The sequence below is a fragment of the Schistocerca nitens genome, chromosome 3 (genome assembly GCF_023898315.1).
Source record: "Schistocerca nitens isolate TAMUIC-IGC-003100 chromosome 3, iqSchNite1.1, whole genome shotgun sequence".
NCBI classification, from domain to species: Eukaryota; Metazoa; Arthropoda; class Insecta; order Orthoptera; family Acrididae; genus Schistocerca; species Schistocerca nitens.
This window is the reverse complement of record NC_064616.1, coordinates 866531415-866551518: the sequence shown is the minus strand read 5'-3', so window position 1 is coordinate 866551518 and position 20104 is coordinate 866531415. Positions and strand designations below refer to the sequence as shown.

The 20104-nt window shown below is 40.5% G+C and overlaps 1 protein-coding gene across 2 annotated transcripts in view; it reads left to right on the top strand.

Moving 5' to 3' along the window:
- The window catches only part of LOC126248902 (syndetin), a 171987-nt gene that overhangs the window by 138030 nt on the left and 13853 nt on the right, over positions 1–20104 (top strand). For both annotated transcript variants that reach the window (XM_049950376.1, XM_049950375.1), the window contains exons 17-18: positions 29–218; positions 2017–2161. In XM_049950376.1, the coding sequence (XP_049806333.1) occupies positions 29–218; positions 2017–2121 (295 nt within the window). In that variant the 3' untranslated portion in view covers positions 2122–2161. The remainder of the gene's footprint in view (positions 1–28; positions 219–2016; positions 2162–20104) is intronic.

Genomic DNA, 20104 nt, shown 5'->3' with positions numbered 1-20104 from the left:
CTGCTGTGTATAATATGTTATCTTGTAGGTTCTCAAATGCAAAGAAGTGTTCCAATGGAGGAAGGGCATTAATGCAGTTGGATTTTACACAGTTCCTAACACAGCTGGACAAACTTGTGATGATCCGCCCAATACCAAATAAAGAATATGTAGAAATGTATGTAAAAGCTTACTATCTTCAGGAACCTGCTCTAGAAAAATGGATTAAAGAACATAATGTAAGTTTATTTGGTATACTAGTCCCATAAATGTTTGCTTCCCAATGTAGTTAAAATTTTTGCTAATATTTGTTAACAAATTTGCCATGTGAGAATGTTCTGTAACTTGACACCTGCTGTATAAACAAACATAATTTTTCAAGTTACCCCAGAGTTAAACAAGTGCAAAAACTTTCTGAGAAAGTATTCCTAAGATGTCTTGCAGACAGTTTTCAAGCCAGGAAATCATATTAATAGTTTTGTGACTAACTGCGGTAGCATGTGCCATTGCTCTGGTGTGTGTTGCACACTGTATTCCACTAAATAACATCCCTATACTTTTGTTGTCGAATTTGTTTCCATTACCATAAATATCATTATATTTATGTGAATTACACACTATCATGGCAATGACAGAAGCTGCTGTATGTTGTGAACTGCTTAAGAATAGCTAATATATAAGTACAATGTTTTGGAAGTTTTATGATCAGTGTTAACAACATTTTGTTTGTATTTTACATTCTGACATTCAAATTTCTGGGGTCACTCATGGCAGTTGCAATCTGATAGTGCTCTACTGTACGCACTAATGAAGCATCAATCTGTCAGTTTTGTTGCTACATAAGTTTTTAAAATTTAGTGAAGGAAACATGAAATCCCAGACTGTCATCTTAGAAAAATATATTTTTCACATGTAGTGGTAGTTGTTGTAACAATACAATGAGTGAACTTCAAATAAGTGGGAAAAATGTTGGTTTTTGACATGTTTGTAAATATGTGAAATGAAGTGGAATACAGAAACTGACATCAGCTGTATAAAAGTCTTTGGAGCGATGAAATATTCTTCAACTGGATATATAATCCATTTGTTTATGTCTCTTCATAATTGACCACACCAAAAAACCACATTATTCTACACTGGACTGACTCCTCAATCTATTTAGGCTGGGAAAGATTTGGTTTTCTGCTGGGTACTAGAACATGTGTAAATTGATAATAACCACAGCCAAAGTGATGTGCACAGTGCTTATAGTAGTACTATGTACTATCCTCATATTATTTACAGTGTCCTTGTTGTTGAGGCACAGAGTCATACTTTTGTGTCAGCGGGAGGATAAGTGGCTGTAAATCAGGGATAAAATCTGAGATCGTTGAAACATACTGTCCAGTTGTGGTTTAGTTCCTAACTGGCACAGAGCGTGTATCAAGTGCTGTTAACTCTCTTCTGAGCAGGATACTGCCCTCTGATGTGCACACTACGTGTGGCATCTGACTGTGTGTGCACTGTATGTAAGGAGAGTACACTTAGTTTGCCCATGAGAGAACATTATCTAAATCTTTATTCATCTTCACAGCTTTTTTGCAGTATATAGGGGAAAGTATGCATAACTTTGTCATCATTACGATGATTTAATTAAACAGCCCTTAAGTTAATAATATTTGTCTTTCTTTGTGGCTGATTTTCGAACATTTACTGTCTACTTACTGAAACTTGGCACTAATTGTCGCACTGTTTTGTGCCCACAGCCACAGCAACAGCAGCAACAACAAGACACCAGCAAACACATGATGATCCGTAGCTGTGGCGTTTCAATATTATGAAACGTGTTTTTAGATTGAATTTTGATTTCACAAAAAGTCAGCTATTATTTAGGCTACAAACAGTGATGTCTCAAACAAAAATCTTTCAGGTCGTTTAATTATTACACATAGGGAATAGAAATTATGCTGTTCTTATTTTTGGAGTGTAAATATATTTATTTTTTGTAAATTTGGTTAATTGTGTGTTGTTATATAAAAATATGATTAATTTTTGTAGGAGTACTCCAGTAAACATTTGTTGGCCCTCGTGAGCTGTACGTGTCAAAATCGAAAGAAGTCACGCTTACGCCTTTCCTCATTGATTGAGGAACTGGGGAGGTGATGATTGGAGTACCTTTGGATGGTCTTTCTGAGTGAGTGAGGTATGTGGCTCCGCTGATTTCAGTCTGTTTTAATTTCCATAAAACGTAAGTACCAGAAGTGCACACGTGCGCGCTTGTGTGATTGTGATTGTGTGTGTGTTGTGTGTGTGTGTGTGTGTGTGTGTGTGTGTGTGTTGTTTCTACTTCTAAGTAATACCGTAAATATTATTTGTTAAAATAGCACGGATTTTTAAATAACTTTATTTTTGTAGAATTAAGTAAGCTTTTATTCATTTACATATGAAATAGTTTCCAAGTTTTTGGGAGTGTAGATCGTGTTGTGGTTCATTGCTATGCTGAACGGTGTTTGCTTCAGATATAAGGGTAAGTCAAATGAAAACCTTAAATATTTTTTAAATATGATTTATTGTGCAGAAGTGGTACAAAGCTGTATTACTTTTCAACATAATCTCCCCCACGCTCAATGCAAGTCCTCCAGCGCTTACGAAGTGCATAAATTCCTTTAAAAAAAATTCTTTTGGTAGTCTGCGCAACCACGTGGCGTACCTCTTCATCAGAACAGAACTTCTTTCATCCCATTGCGTCTTTGAGTGGTCCAAACATACGGAAATTGCTTGGGGCAAGGTCTGGTGAGTATGGTAGATGAGGAAGACACTCAAAATGCAGGTCTGCAACTGTTGGATGGGCTGTGTGGGGCCTTGCATTGTTGGGTTGCAAAAGGACACCTGCTGACGGAATCCACATTGTTTTGATTTGATTGCAGACCGCAGATGAATTTTTAGGAGATCTGTGTATGATGCATTGGTGACTAGGCATGTAATGCTCCAAAATGAGTCAATTTTCATCCCAAAAGAGAGTCAGCTTAACCTTCTCTGCTGATGGTTCTGTTAGAAACTTCTTTGGTTTTGGTGATGAGGAATGGCGCCATTCCTTGCTTGCTCTCTTCATTTCCGGTTGATGGAAGTGAACCCAGGTTTCGTCCCCAGTAACGATTCTTGCAAGGAAGCCATCACCTTCTCGTTCAAAGTGATGAAGAAGTTCTTCACAAGCATCAACACATCATTCTCTCATATCAGGAGTCAGCTGCCGTGGCACCCATCTTGCAGACACTTTGTGAAACTGGAGCACATCATGCAAAATGTGGTGTGCTGACCCATGACTAATCTGTAAACATGCAGCAGTGTCATTCATTGTCACTTGGCAGTTTTCCTTCACTATTGCTTCAACTGCTGCAACAATGTTCTGTGGAGTCACAACTCGTTGTGCGTGACTGGACGAGGAGCATCTTCCACTGAAGTCACACCATTTATGAACTTCCTACTCCATTTGTAATGCTTGCACAATTACTAAATGATCCTGTAATGAAGCACGCTGCTCTCCGTTGGATCTTCTCTCTCTCTCTCTCTCTCTCTCTCTCTCTCTCTCTCTCTCTCTCTCTCTCTCTCTCCCCCCCCTATCAACCCTATCTGGTATGGATCCCACACCAGTGAGTAGTATTCAAGCAATTTGTGAACAAGTGTACTGTAACCTACTTCCTTTGCTTTCGGACTGCATTTCCTTAGGATTCTTCCAATGAATCTCAGTCTGGCAGCTTCTTTACTGACGATTAATTTTATATGGTCATTCCATTTTAAATCACTCCTAATGCCTATTCACAGATAATTTATGGAATTAACTGCTTCCAGTTGCTGACCTGCTATATTGTAGCTAAATGCTAAAGGATCTTTCTTTCTGTTTATTCACAGCACATTACACTTGTCTACATTGAGATTCAATTGCTATTCCCTGCACCATGCGTCAGTTCGTTGCAGATCCTCCATTTCAGTACAATTTTCCATTGTTACAACCTCTCGATATACTGCAGCATCATCCACAAAAAGCCTCAGTGAACTTCTAATGTTATCCACAAGGTCATTTATCTATATTGTGAATAGCAACGTTTCTACGACACTCCTCTGCACCACACCTGAAATCACTCTTACTTCAGAAGACTTCTCTCCATTGAGAATGACATGCTGCGTTCTGTTATCTAGGAACTCTTCAATCCAATCACACAATTATTCTGATAGACCATATGCTCTTACTTTGTTCATTAAACGACTGTGGGGAACTGTATCAAACGCCTTGCGGAAGTCAAGAAACACGGCATCTACCTGGGAACCCGTGTCTATGGCCCTTTGAGTCTTCTAAAGACTATGGATTATCCTTCTCTCTTAACTGTCCAATCTTAGGAACATTCAATGACCTTAATGTACAGTCTAGTTTCACTTGTCAGACACGAGGATCCTCAGTTATTCATAGTGAAGGTGGCAAAACATTAGAGGTTTAAAACAGTGCTTGGCACCAGAAGCAACACAGCAGTACGTTAAGGTAACTGTGTCCCCTACAAGTGATTCTTATGTTTGCTATATTGAATGTCCTGTAATGATCGGACGCAGAACTCTAAACTTAATTCTTGTTTTTCTTTGAAGTAGGATCATGTAAAGTTTAAAAGTAAAGTTGTTCTCAATCTGAAGGTGGGTTTAAACACCACACTGCTTTCCTAGGCATAGTCCTATTGTAAGTGATATGCCCTGACCTTCAAACCAATTTAATTAATCAGTTGTTTACTAATTTTTCACATTAATATGTCATTGACAGATGTGGAAGAAGTGATAAATGACAGAAAAATCATAATCATGTTGCAGTATCAATAGTGGGTATTCATGTGCACACAATGTTGCACCCAAATGTACACAGTGTTACACCACTTTAAGTCCTCAGAAGGAAAAAAAATACTTGAAAATAAATTCACCAACAAGGTTAAGACTGTACTTGAGTGAACTTCAGAAGTGAAACTGTATGCAAAATTGGAAAGAACCGTGATAAACCAAAGTCAATATATTGTTATCCTTAAATTAGTTATTGTGTATTGTGGCTGTACTGAATACTAGTGATGTTAATTTAAATAAGGTTGGAATGGAAATTTATAGTTTTATGTCAATTGCTCTCCTCCAGGAACTTATGAATAAGGCTTGATAAAACTTTTAGGAAATACTAAAAGTAAACCTATATTATGAGTGTTCACATGAAAGGATATGAAACGTAGTAACAACTAAACTGTTTGAAATTTGCATATGCCACTTTGAGATAATTCAGTGAGACATCTAGGGACACAAGTCTTGTGTCTCCTCCCGCTAAAAAGTTCAAAGCTATTCCCACAGCAAGCAAGGTGATACTCTGTTTTTTGCTGTACATGGTCTGATACTCATTGAATTCCTTGTGAACAGAAAAACCATTAACAGTGACATGTACTGTGAGACACTTCGTAACCTACACAGTTCCATCAAGAGCAAATGGCCTGGCCTGCTCAGGGAGGGACTGATTCTGCGCACAATACTGCATGTCCACACATCTCCTAGGTCACACAAAGTCCAAGTGGGAGCAGCTTGAGCATCTGCCCTACAGCCCAGACATGTTGCCCTGTGACATCCATGTGTTCGGTCCACTAAAAGAATATCTGAAAGGTAAGCACTTCAACTTGAATGCTGAACTGAAGGACACAGTGGAGGACTGGCTCCTGTCACAGCCACAGGAATTCTGCGAACAGGGAATCCTTTGGCTTGTGAAACACTGGAATTGTTGTGCTCAGACCTCTGATGATTACTTTTGAATAAAGACTTTAATTATACTAACAATATTGTTTCATACCTTTTCTTCTGAACACCACTGTCACATTGTAACCACACTCCAGTCCAAATCCAACAGCATGGTCACCAATGAAATACAACACCTACTACTGAAAGCACATTTATTCACATTTATTATGAACATCAATGTACAGCCAGAACAGGACTGGTCTGGACGGAAAGTACAGCTATTTATACAAATGCCAGTATTTATGCTGTTATGTTTACAAATGCTGGTATTTATACAAACATTGAATATTGCAGAATGTGCAAGCATTACAAACATAAGATATTTCAATAACCTCATGGAAATGATAAATATGAAGTAACAAGTAATTGCTGAGGCTGAGGTTTTAACTGGTGACCTGCAACATGTGAGCCAGATACACTACCACTGCACCATACTGCATGCACCAGAACTCATGGCATTGTGCCCTCTCTGGGAGAAACAGTGAGCCACTATTTTAGAATTCCTCAGTGGAGCCGACTACAGCACCCTGCATCTAGATCATGCCAGTGGTCCTCTGTTTGGCAGCATTGTCAGACCGTCATGTTGGTATGATATCTTCACTATGATGAGCATTGAATGTAGCCCCACCAATTGAAGCTTTGCTGTTGATGAATGGGTCTTCAGTTTCCTTGGACTGTGGTAGGGCTTGATACGGAGCACGTGGACAAAGTATCTGCACCTTTGTCTTCTTCACTAAGGATCACATGTGTTGTATGTAACATTTGACAAGCAAAAAAGATATGAAATGGCAAAAAGTAGCACTTTAGCAACTTTTTTGACTGTTCCACTTTCCTCCACACAGGAGTAAAAATCCGTACCAAGTCTCTTAGGCCATATCTCACTGGCTGGTGCTTGGTGTTATAGCACTCAGTGATTCTCCTGGGTGTCCAGGGTTGTTATGTAAGCCAGCTACTTTGCTTCTTTGGTCCTGATAATGACGTTATTGGGATAGTTATCCGGAGTATCATTCTTTTGCAACCGGTACAGTATATCCATTGAGATTATTTTGAAAACGTTGACAAGATTATCACATCATTCGACGATAAAAATAAAATTGAGGGATCTTTTGTGACTTTACAAAAGCCTTTGGCTCAGTAAATCATGCACTTCTTATCCATGAACTTCACAGATATGGAATTAGGAGTAGTGCTCTACATTGGCGTACTTCATACTTAGCAATAGGAAACAGAGTGCTTGTCTCTACAAACTCAGCAAATTATTGTTCCAAATGGAAGACAGTAACACAAGGTATCCCTCAAGGTTCTGTCCTAGAATCTGTTGTGTTTCTATTCTGCATTAATTAGCTATCAAACAGTATAAATGCCCCATCATTTTTATTTGCAGATGACACATCTGTACTAATTGAGAAGCATGAGCCAGAAACTATCCCAGTCTGCATCATCAGTGTAATAGATCATGTAGAAATGTGGTTTTATCTTGATGGATTAATCCTGAACATCCCAAAAATCCGTGTGATCCAGTTCAGACAAAACAGTCAACATTCCAGGAAATTAAAATAAACCATAAAAATCAAAATCTAGAAGTGGATTATATGAAATGTTTAGGATTAAATGTAGACAAGAATTTAAATTAGAACAAACATGTGGAATATCTAGTAAACAAACTATGTAGCTTTACATTTGCAGTGAAAATGTTAGCTAATGCCACTGACAGGGATACAAGAAAAATTGCATACCATAGCTGCTTCCAGTCAGTTGTAAAGTTTGGTATTATTTTTTGGGGCAATTCAAACAACTTAATGCACATACTGAAATTACAGAAAAGAATTATTAGAAACACGTATGCTATGCAGCCAAGGAAATAATGTTCCCCGCTATTTAAAAATATGAAATTATTAACAGTATTCTCCCTATATATCTGTGGTATTATCATTTTTTTATGTAGTCATTTAAAATTATGCAAGGAGAACTGTTTTGCTCACATTTGTAATGCAAGAAACAAAGAAAATTTTATACTCCATGCTCATGGTTTAAACTTTGGATTTGTCAGTAGCCTGTGTGTATGTCCATAATTGAGAAAGATTTTGCTCCTTTCATGCTTTCAAGGATGTCATAAATGTGCATCAATGGATAGACATCATCTTTGTGATTTTGTTCAGTCGTAGTCGGTAGTCGACATAAAAGTGCCACATGCTGTCCCTCTTCTTCACAAGGACCACAGGAGAGGACTGAAGACTCTTTGAAGGCTCAGGGATGTCAGCATCTTCTCCACTTCTCCTGGATTATCCATCGTTCAGCTGGCAACACACTATACGAGCCTTGGTGAATTGGTGGATGGTCCCCAGTGTTGATATGGTGTTTTACCCTGGGCCACTCTGCCTTTTCTCCACTCCAGAGTTGAGCGCATGGGAAACCTGATGCAGAATGGCTGTCACTCACTTAAGTTGTTCCTTGGTCAGGCCAGAGAGCAATTGACAATTTGATAGTAGCGTCCTCCACTGCATTGTCTGTAGTGGTAGCAGAGCATGATTCTTTGTTGATGACACTAAGCTGCCCATGCTGGACGGGTTTGGCGGTCCACACACACACACACACACACACACACACACACACACACACACACCTACCCTTAGCGTTGAGTTGTGGTTGCTTGTGACAATTAGTAATCCAAAGTACTCCTAGACCGTCTACCATGTTTATTATCATCTCTGTTACCTCCTGAGATATGGAGTTGACATACATGGGCTCAGTGTCTTGTGTAATCAGAGTGACAGTTCTGGCTGATCTACATCTACACAATTACTGTGCAGTTCACAGTTAAGCGCATGTCAGAGAGTTCATTGAATCACCTTTAAGCTACTTCTCTACTGATCCACTCTCAAATAGCGCATGGAAGAAATGAATGCTTACATCTTCCCATGCAAGCTCTGATTTCTCTTATTTTATTATGATGTTCATTTTTCCCTGTGTAGGTGGGCACCAACAAAATATTGTCACACTCTGAGGAGAAGGTTGGTGATTGAAATTTAAGGAGATGGTCTTATCATAGCGAAAAAAGCCTTTGTTTTAATGACTGCCACTCCAATTCATACGCCATATCCATGGCACTCTTTCATGTATTATATCAAAGGCACTCTCCTTTATTACACGTTAATGCAAAACAAGCTGCGTTTCTTTTAACTTTTTGACGTTCTCTGTCAATCCTATCTGATGCGGATCCCACACCACCCAGAAATACTCGAGAAGAGGGAGGACAAGTGTAGTGTAAGCAGTCTCTTTTGTTGACACCTGTTACATTTTCTAAGTGTTCTGTCAATAAATCACAGTATTTGGTTTGCTTTCTGCCCAACATTATGTGATCGTTCTAGTTTAAGTTATTTGTTATCGTAATCTGTAAGTATTTAGTGGAATTTACAGCTTTTAGATTTGTTTAATTTATTGTGTAATTGAAATTTGGCAGATTCTTTTTAGTGCTCATCTGGATAACTTCCCACCTTTCATGATTTAGTGTTAATTACCACTTTTTGCACTGTACAGATATCATGTCTAAATCATTTTGCAATTCATTTAGATCATCTGATGAGTTTATATGATGGTCAGTGATAGCACCATGTGCAAATAATCTAAGAGGGCTACTCAGATTGTCTCCTAATTGTTTATGTAGATCAGGAACAATAGAGGGCCTATAACACTTTCTTGGGGAACACCAGATATTACTTCTGTTGTACTCAATGACTTTCCATTAGCTATTATGAACTGTTACCTATCTGACAGGAAATAATGAATCCAGTCACACAACTGAGGCGATACTCCATGGGCGTGGAATTTGGTTAGAAGTTGCTTCTGAGGAATGGGGCCAAAGCATTCTATAGAAATCTAAATATATGGAATTAATTTGACGTCACATGTCTATAGCAGTCATTAATTCGTGAGCATAAAGAGCTGGTTGTGTTTCACAAGAATGATATTTTCTGAATCTTTGTAGGCTATTTGTCAATAAATCATTTTCTTCGAGGTGATTCACAATGTTTCATCACAGTATATGTTCCAAAATCCTACTGCAAATCTGTTAGTGATGTGTGCCTGTAATTCAGTGCATTCTCCTATTTCATTTCTTGGGGATTGGTGTGACTTGTGCAACTTTCCAGCCTTTGGTAGTGAATCTTTATATGAGTGAGCAGTTGTATATGATTTGCTAAGTATGGAGCTATTGTTTCAGCATATTATTAAAGGAACATGACAGGTATACAGTCTGGACTGGAGGCCTTGCCTTTCTTCAGTGTTTAAGCTGCTTTGCTACTCCAAGGCTATCAACTTCCAAGTTCCTCATGTTGGCAGTTGTTCTTGATTCGAATTCTAGAATGTTTACTTCATCTTTTTTTTGTGGTAGAATTTCGGAAAACCGTGTTCAGCAGCTCTGCTTTAGTGGCACTGTCATCAATGACAACATTGTTATTGCATAGTGAGGGTATCGATTGTGTTGTGCCATAGGTGTACTTTACATACTACAAGAATCTCTGTGGGTTTTCTGCCAGATTTTGAGACAGAGTTTTGTTGGTGAAACTATTAAAAGCATCTCACATAGAAGTCCACACTAAATTTCAAGCTTCTGTACAACTTCGCCAATCTTGGGAATTTTTTATTCTTTTAAATTTGGCATGCTTTTTTTCGTTACTTGTGCAGTATTTTCCTGATCCGTTTTGTGTACTGTTGGGGATCAGTACCATCTCTTATTAATTTATTTAATCTCAACTGCCTTCAATACTGTTTCTTTGAATTGAAACCACATCTGGTCTACACTTTCATAGTCAGATTGGAAGGAATGGCGACATACTGTTAGGAAGGCGTCAAGCAAATTTTTATCTGCTTTTTTAAATAGCAGTATTTTGCATTTATTTGCGGCAGGTTTGGATTTTACAGTATTCGGTCTAGCTATAACCACCTTGTGGTCACAAATCCCTGTCTCTGTCATGATGCTCCCTATTTGGTCAGGATTATTTCATGCTAAGAAGTTAAGTACTTTTTGCAACCATTTACACTTTGAGTGGGCTCCTGAATTAGTTGCCCAAAATAATTTTCTGAGAAGGCATTCAGTACAATTTCGGACAACATTTTACACCTACCACCAACTTTAAACATGTATTTTTGCCATCATATTGAAGATAGATTGAAGTCACCACCAACTATTATTGTATGAGTGGGATACCTATTTGAAATGACACTCAAGTCTCCTTTGAACTATTCAGCAACTGAGTCAGAGGTTTGTAAAAGGAACCATTTATTAATTTACTCTGGTTGTCAAGTATAACCTCTTGCCATACTAACTCACAAGAACTATCTACTTCGAATTCACTACAAGGTAAACTACTACTGACAGCAGTATTCACTCTACCATCAACTTTACAGTTAGGTCCTTTGTAAAAATTTGGGCTGAACTTATTTCCAGCTTTTGCCAGCTTTCCGGATCTATAACGGTTTGAGGTTCTGTGCTTTCTATTACCACTTGGAGCTCTGATACTTTTCCGACATGGCTATGACCGTTAACAATTACAATATGGATTGTTCCTGTGTTGACCCTCTTCCTGTGTTGACCCTCTTCCTGTGTTGACCCTCTTCCTGTGTTGACCCTCTTCCTGTGTTGACCCTCTTCCTGTGTTGACCCTCTTCCTGTGTTGACCCTCTTCCTGTGTTGACCCTCTTCCTGTGTTGACCCTCTTCCTGTGTTGACCCTCTTCCTGTGTTGACCCTCTTCCTGTGTTGACCCTCTTCCTGTGTTGACCCTCTTCCTGTGTTGACCCTCTTCCTGTGTTGACCCTCTTCCTGTGTTGACCCTCTTCCTGTGTTGACCCTCTTCCTGTGTTGACCCTCTTCCTGTGTTGACCCTCTTCCTGTGTTGACCCTCTTCCTGTGTTGACCCTCTTCCTGTGTTGACCCTCTTCCTGTGTTGACCCTCTTCCTGTGTTGACCCTCTTCCTGTGTTGACCCTCTTCCTGTGTTGACCCTCTTCCTGTGTTGACCCTCTTCCTGTGTTGACCCTCTTCCTGTGTTGACCCTCTTCCTGTGTTGACCCTCTTCCTGTGTTGACCCTCTTCCTGTGTTGACCCTCTTCCTGTGTTGACCCTCTTCCTGTGTTGACCCTCTTCCTGTGTTGACCCTCTTCCTGTGTTGACCCTCTTCCTGTGTTGACCCTCTTCCTGTGTTGACCCTCTTCCTGTGTTGACCCTCTTCCTGTGTTGACCCTCTTCCTGTGTTGACCCTCTTCCTGTGTTGACCCTCTTCCTGTGTTGACCCTCTTCCTGTGTTGACCCTCTTCCTGTGTTGACCCTCTTCCTGTGTTGACCCTCTTCCTGTGTTGACCCTCTTCCTGTGTTGACCCTCTTCCTGTGTTGACCCTCTTCCTGTGTTGACCCTCTTCCTGTGTTGACCCTCTTCCTGTGTTGACCCTCTTCCTGTGTTCATCCTCTTCCTGTGTTCATCCTGCACCCATTGAAACTGAAGCCCTTTCTGCACTTGCCCAAGATCCCCTAACTTAAAACACCCAGTCCCCTCTACACAGTCCGTGCTACAAATGTAGATGATTCCTGTGTGTAGTGGACTCCTAATCTACTTAGCGAAACCTGGAAGCCCACCACCCTATGGACAAGTCAAGGAATCTGAGCCTCTGATTCATACCCTCCACTCAACTCTGTACCGAAGGACCACAGTCAGTTCTGTCGACAATGTTACACATGGTGAGCTCTACCTTCATCTCGTAAGAAAGACTGGCAGTATTAATAACTACTTCAGTTAGCTACCTGAAACCGGAGAGAATTTCTTCTGATCCAAAGCAACACACATCGTTAGTACCAACATGAGTCATCATCTGCAGGTGGCTGCATCCTGCACTCTTCATGGCATCCAGAAGCTCCCATTCCACATCCGGAATGACTCCTCCTAATGTGCACACGTAGTGCACACTGGATTCCTTCCCATCCTTTGCAGACATATCCCTAAGGGCCCCCATTATACACCTAACATTAGCGCTCCCAACTACTAGTAATTGCACCCCCAGTGAATGCCCAGACCTTGCAGGCCAAGTGGATTCCTCTGGACCAGGGTGAGTGACTACATCTGGCTCAAGGACTTCGTAAGTCACAAACAGTGCCTGAAACCTGTTCATCAGATGAACCAGGGAGGCCCTCCGATTGGTGCTTTGGAAAAGTCTTTCACTACCAGCTACACCTTGGAATGACATTGCACTTGACTAAGGGAGAGGGATCAATCTCAGTATGGGCAATACGCGAGTTGGCCACAGTAGTGGACCAACCAGGGGACACGTGGGTCATGCTGTACTTCCCTCCAATCGCGCCTTCTGGCCCCCTACAGTGACGCCCAATGGCAACAGCCTCAAGCTGTGTGACCAAAGCCAACACCACCTGGAGCTGTGAACGAAGGGTCACCAACTTTGCTTGCATCTGAACACAGCAATCACAGTCGATATCCATACTAAAGACAGGCTGATAAATACATCGACACACAGGAAGTGTAGGACTTGATACTAAAGAACAGTGACAAAATTTAAAATGACTCACTTCTTATGAGAAGCTGTGTCAACTCACAGTACTCTGATGAGCTGTTGCTACAATGAGAGGTACCACTTGACTCAGGAATCTAACTACCACAAGTGGCTCTTGAAACACAAAAGAAATGCCTGGTATCGTGCAGACAGCGGTTCTGTGCGAAAGGACGGAACTGTGCCTGATAAATACACAAACACACACGAAATACATAAGTTTATGCTAAAGAAAACTGATAAAATTTAAAATTTTATAAGAAGCTGTGTCAATTCTTAGTACTCTGATGAGCTGTTGCTATCACTCGACTGCTGTGTCTCTTCTCTTGCAATCTGCTTGTATGAGAGAACCAAGGTCTTCATCATAGGGACCACATTCAGGACTCTTTCCTTTTCCATTTCCTCAATGTGATGGCACTGCTCGATGAAGTCTGTTGTTGTGACACACACTGGTGTCCAAAATTAAAACAAGAAATGGAAATTTTGCGATAAGAATACAGAACGTAAGCAACTGCACATACATGACAGTAGGCAAATATGTTCTTAATTTTTTCTGACATAAGGAATTTGCACACACATTCCGGCAGCTTGTTAATGTGCTCATTATGGGGTGTGACCACATGTGGCAGTAATACAGCCTTGACAACGACTGGGCATGCTGTGAATCATGTCATCAGTCTCATGTTGAGGTAATAACACCCATTCTTCCTGCACAGCTGCTCGCATTCGTGAAGAGCGATTGTTGGATGCTGACGTCATGCAAGCCATCTCCCTAGTGCATCCCAGACATGATCTATGGGATTCAGATCAGGTGGGAAACCAGGTGAAGCCATGTGTGCAATATCTTCCATTTCCAAGAAAACACCAACCACCCATGTTCTATGAGGTCGAGCATTATTGTCCATCAGTACAAAGTCTGGGTCTACAGCTCTCCTCAGCAAATGCACATGAGGTCCCAAGATCTCATCGCAATACCTGACAGCAGTTAAATCTTTCCAATTCGCCCATACAATTTCATGAAGAGGGGTTAGAGTGGTCAACATAATCCCTGCCCACACCATTAGGGGTCCTCCTCGATATCGCTCTTTCCACAATGTTTGGGTCTGGAAATAGTGTTCCACATTCACTCCAGAGAGCGAATCCATTGAGAATCACTCTCTAGACTTAATCGGGACTCATCTGTGAAAACAACATTGGACCACTGTTCGACCGCCCAGGTGGCATGTTGATGACTCCCCTCTATACATTCCCTTCTGTGAAGATGCGCCAGAGGTAGACATACAGCAGGGCTCTGACAATAAAGGCCACTCTGCTGAAGCCTTCTGCACACTGTTTACCTCAATACAACACATCCAGTGGATGCTGAGAGCTCACATGCCAGTTGCTGTGCAGTACTAAGGTGGTACTGTCATGCCCTTACAGCCAAATAACGGTCCTTTCTTCTGAAGTCACTCCTGGTCAGCTCAACCGAGCGAGGTGGCGCAGTGGTTAGATACTGGACTCGCATTTGGGAGGACGACGGTTCAATCCCGCGTCCGGCCACCCTGATTTAGGTTTTCCGTGATTTCCCTAAATCACTCCAGGCAAATGCCGGGATGGTTCCTCTGAAAGGACACGGCCGACTTCCTTCCCCATCCTTCCCTAATCCGATGAGACCGATGACCACGCTGTCTGGTCTCCTTCCCCAAACCAACCAACCAACCTGGTCAGCTCTGGCCTGGTCTTCAGGATACAGTTTTGGTCTGTATACACTTTCGCCACATCCGAGAAACAACAGAATGATTCACATCAAGCTGTCGGTCCACAACAGTTTGCGACTGTCCTGCTTCCTTTCTTTCTATGGCCCTCCACTGCAGAGAGTCTGGTGGGCATCTTCTCTGTGCCATACTGCACCGTCTGTGACTGTGTACACAGTGATTGTGGATGTGGGGTTAGCCGGCAAACACTACCTCGTTTCATAGGTGCTGTTACGTCATCATTGGCATGGTTGCCTGTTGACCAGAATGCCATCTTCCATGCAGAACATGATCGTACGGACATCTGGTTGACAGTTTGTATAATTATATTGTGAATTACACACAGAACAGGAAAATAGCAATTTGTTGCTTTAATTTTGGACACCAATGTGTTTACTAGAACAACTTGATACAAATAAGAGCTTGGTACATGGCTTCTATGGCTCCTTTCAAAAATGTGGGATTATGTCGGTTTCCTTAATGTGGAATCACAATGTTGCAAATGACCAAAACATTCTATATGTATGAATGTGTCATTTTGTCATGATGTTGTGCCCTGTTGTTCTGCTAAGTGGACTTACTATTGATAGACACTGGTAAGTGGACTTGCTGTTGATAAACACACATTGTTTTCTTCAGTTTGGCCTGGAAATTATCCCAGCTATTGAGCTTCTCTTCATTGTTCTTGAACCATTGCTGAGATATGCTGTCCATGTAAAAATATATGTTTTCCAAACACTTAATGTCATCCCACCTATTGTATTTGGTGACTTGGTCAAATCCTTTCACCCATTTTATTGGGTCCTGACTAGAAAACACTGCGGGATGCGTGATGTGCAGCTGACTTATGGCTATTGTGGAATCCAGTTGTCTGCTGAATATATGGATCTCAGGGACAAGGTATTGCCTATATTCCGGTTCCTGTCTCTAGAGGTGAAGGCTTTTACATTCCCCGATTGGAACCACAGTGATGTAGATGTTTTGAAGTACCCAGCATATCCATCAAACGATGTCACTTCTGAACCACCATCAAATCCAAATCCAAAGATTGGATCATCACTGAAATACAACTTTCAGAGCTGGATGCACATTTAAATTGACAGAAAAAAATCGCAACACCAAAAACTGATTAATATAGACTAATGAAATTTCAGAAATACATTTGTTTAGGTAACATATGTAAGTGATTAACAAAGCGAGATCACAGGATAAGCCATTGCATATGCAAAATGCTGGTACATTAATAACCAGTGCAAATGCCAGAATATTGAATGCAAACATTTACGCATTGTGTTGTACACATACTGGCTGTCAGTTTGTGGGATGGAGTTCCATGCCTGTGGTACTAGGTTGGTCAGTACTAGGTTGGTCAGTACAGGGACAATTAGTGCTGATTGTGGACGACACTGGAGTTGTTATCCAATGATGTCCCATGTGTGCTCAGTTGGAGATAGATCTGGTGATCGAGCAGGCCAATGCAATATGTTGACACTGTGTAGACAACGTTGAGTTACAACAGTGGTATGTGGGTGAGTGTTACCTTTCTGGAAAACACCACTTGGAATGCTGTTCACGAATGGGAGCACAACAGGTCGAATCACCAGATTCATCTATAAATTTGCAGTCAGGGTGTGTGTGATAACCATGAGAATGTTCTGGCTGTCATACAAAATTGCACTTCAGACTGTAACTCCAGGTGTAGGTCCAGTGTGTCTAGCATGCAGACAGGTTGGTTGCAGGACCTGAACTGGTCTTCTCCTAACCAACACATGGCCATCACTGGCACCGACACATTCGCAAATGGCGGATGTTTGGGGTCAGAGGAATGCATGGTGCAGTGTGTCTGACTCAGAGCTGTCCTGGAAGTAACTGTTTTGTAACATTTTTTTGTGTCACTGTGGTGTCAACTGCTGCTGCAATTGTTGCGGCAGATGCAGTATGATGCGCCAGAGCCATATACCAAACACAATGGTCTTCCCTCTTGGTAGTGCCACATGGCCGTCTGGAGTCCGGTTTTTTGTTTATGTTGCACAACTCCTTTTTGGTGTTGTTATTTTTTTCCCCTTCCATCAATGCATTAGCCTCAATGGAACTGAACATCTGGATGGAGGGTACAACTATTTATACAGACACTGAATATTATAGAATATACAAACATAAGATATTTCAAGAACATCCCAGAAATGATGAATCATAAATAACAAATAATTACTGGTGGTTGGGTTTGAAGTGGTGACCCACAGTGTGCCTACCAGCGATGCTATCCACTATACCTTATTGATTGTGCCATAGCTCACGGGAGTATTATACTACTGTCTATTATGTGATTGAGACATTTGCTGCTGACACAAAACTTTAGGTTTGTGGTAAAGTACCTAGAATGCAAGTGATAATAATTAACATGAATATGCGTCAAGTGATAATAATTAACATGAATATGCGTGCCCCTCAGTGATCCTGTTGTGACAACTTGCTCTTTCATTGCTGACGAGTATGTGCCCCCCTCCTCTTGTCCTAGAATATAAAGACCATAATCCTCTACATGACAGTGACCTTCTCCATTACAAGGACAACATGTACAATAAATGCCATTGAGAAACATTCGTAATAAAAATACTGGAGCATGATGGAAAATTGCTGAAATAGTTTTCAGTGGAATAAATTTAACAATCATTATGTAGTAGTGAATAAAATTAATGAGGCACAAATGAAAGTGAAAGAGGCTTGTGCATTAAATTTTGAAATTAAGAAATTGGGAGTTATTTAGGGTGTTTCAGGAGAAGTAACAAATATTTTAGATGGCATTAGCATAGACTAATTCAAATAATACATTCCATATAACATGTTGGCTAATGGCACTCCAGTTGCTATGGATTCATGTATCAGCTGTCATTTTTTGTTGTGAAATGCAAGTTGTAAACTTGTGTTTGAGCTTCCACTATTGAGGTTTTCGACTGTGATTGTGATTTGTAGGCCAATTGTAATGTATCATTCAAATATGCCATATGCTGAGGATGCCGATATGGTGTCTGTCTACGAATTTGGTAATGAAAAAGCTGCTGTTTGTAGAGAATCAAGTAGACAGTTATCAGATTCAAGATAGTTTATTCATGTTTTCATGCAGCTGCATGAAACTGGATGGAGTACCCAGCAGCTGTATCTCATCTGTGGGTGAAGTAGAAGGCGTTATTCAGTTGGTAGAACATAGTTCTTCAACAAGCACAATTTCGACACACATCAGTGTTCCTCATACAAGAACATGGTAGACATTACATATGTATTAGCTTCTGTCCTCCTCATTTACATTGGATGTAACGCTTTTGAGAAGGAGATGAATGTAGACTATTGGAACTTTGTCAGAGGCCAACTGTAAACCACTGAGTTATCCCATTGAAACTGTTTACTGATGAAGCCACTTTTACGTGTGGCTTTATCAATAATACTCATAACTCACATTGTTGGTCCGAGAAAAACCCACACGCCTTTGTGGAAACACATTTTCATGAACGATTCACTGTAAATGTATGGTGTGATCTGATAAGACAATAAGTTGATTGAGCCTGTTGTGTTACTGCATCATCTTAGAGGGCCCCATTCTGTAGATTTTCTTGTAAATGAGCTTCCAGCATTATTGGAAAAGGTTACTTTGGCTACATGGATGGGTACATTCTTCTAACATGACAGGGCCTCTGTGTGTTCCAGTCATCAGGTGACATACCACTAAACGTTTCCTAGAATATGGATAGGCAGAAATGGTCATGTTTCTTGGCCACCGAGGTGCCCAGCCTTTACCTCTTTAGATTTTTGCCTGTGGGGATGGTCTACAAATTAAAAATAAAAACACGAAATAAGGTGTTCATTTGGACTATGCCCCTATGAATTAACACAAAGACAAACTCAAAAGAACTATGTGTGGTGTTGTCAAGGGAATTGGGAAGAGCAGTAAACTTGGAGTTGAAATTCATGAAAATCAACTTTAAAGTTAATCATTTGCATTTGCTTAGCACTTTCTGTGAATATTTGTTTGGGTTACATTCCAACAGATGTATCTCTTAAACCAATAAAAGTTAGACGCAAGTTATATGGAATGTTTTATTTGAATTAGTCTGTACTACCACCTCCTAAAAATTTATTATTCCTCTGGAAACACCCTGTATACGGTTGGAGCATATAGACTATGACAAATACTTAACTTTTCAAAATGATTCCAGTAAATGATAGATGTTTGATTTTGTAGTTGGGTATGTGTAGAACATCTGCTAATGGCCACAAAGTATAGTACAAAACTCAAAATAGAAGTCCAGAATTTTCATAATGAAAATAACTGAGATGTGTGTGTGTGTGTGTGTGTGTGTGTGTGTGTGTGTGTGTGTGTGTGTGTGTGTGTGTGTGTGTGTGTGTGTGTGTGTTGCAGTAGGAAACAGTATAAGGTGAAGCCAGTTTTGATGCTAAAACGTTTAGGAGACATAAATTCCTAGAAGAGGAATAAGAACTTTAGCACCTTCTTGATATGCCAGCAATACTCATGTAAAGAACTTCTTAATAATATTGAGGGTATGTATCACAAAAAACCTCCAGTTTTCTGGTGATGAATGTAAATTTCATTAAAAAACTAGTTATAGTCAGACATTTCACACTCTTAATAATGGGCGATTTTTCAGTACAACATTTTCCGGCATTTTTAAATGAAAACCGAAAACCCGCCATAATACACAATCGACATAACAGATGGCTCCACTGTTGTTACATTTCAATACTGTCACTGCTGTGGCAGGGAAATTACATAGTGCCACATCACAGGTGCACACAGTTGCTGGTGGAATGGTCTAGTATTTTCATTCAATTGTTCCTGTGTGATGTGGAGGCAATTGAAGAAGAGTAGAGAAGTGTGGCTCGTTTTCTGGTGGCTGAGGGTGCTGGAGTAAGCAAAATTCATCACTGCATGTCCGTTGTGTGCAATGAACCATGCTTGTCTCTGGTGTGTGGGTACAACTGGCAGAAGGGATTCTGGAAAAGGCGCACATCACTGTAAGACGATCTGCACCCGGGACAGATC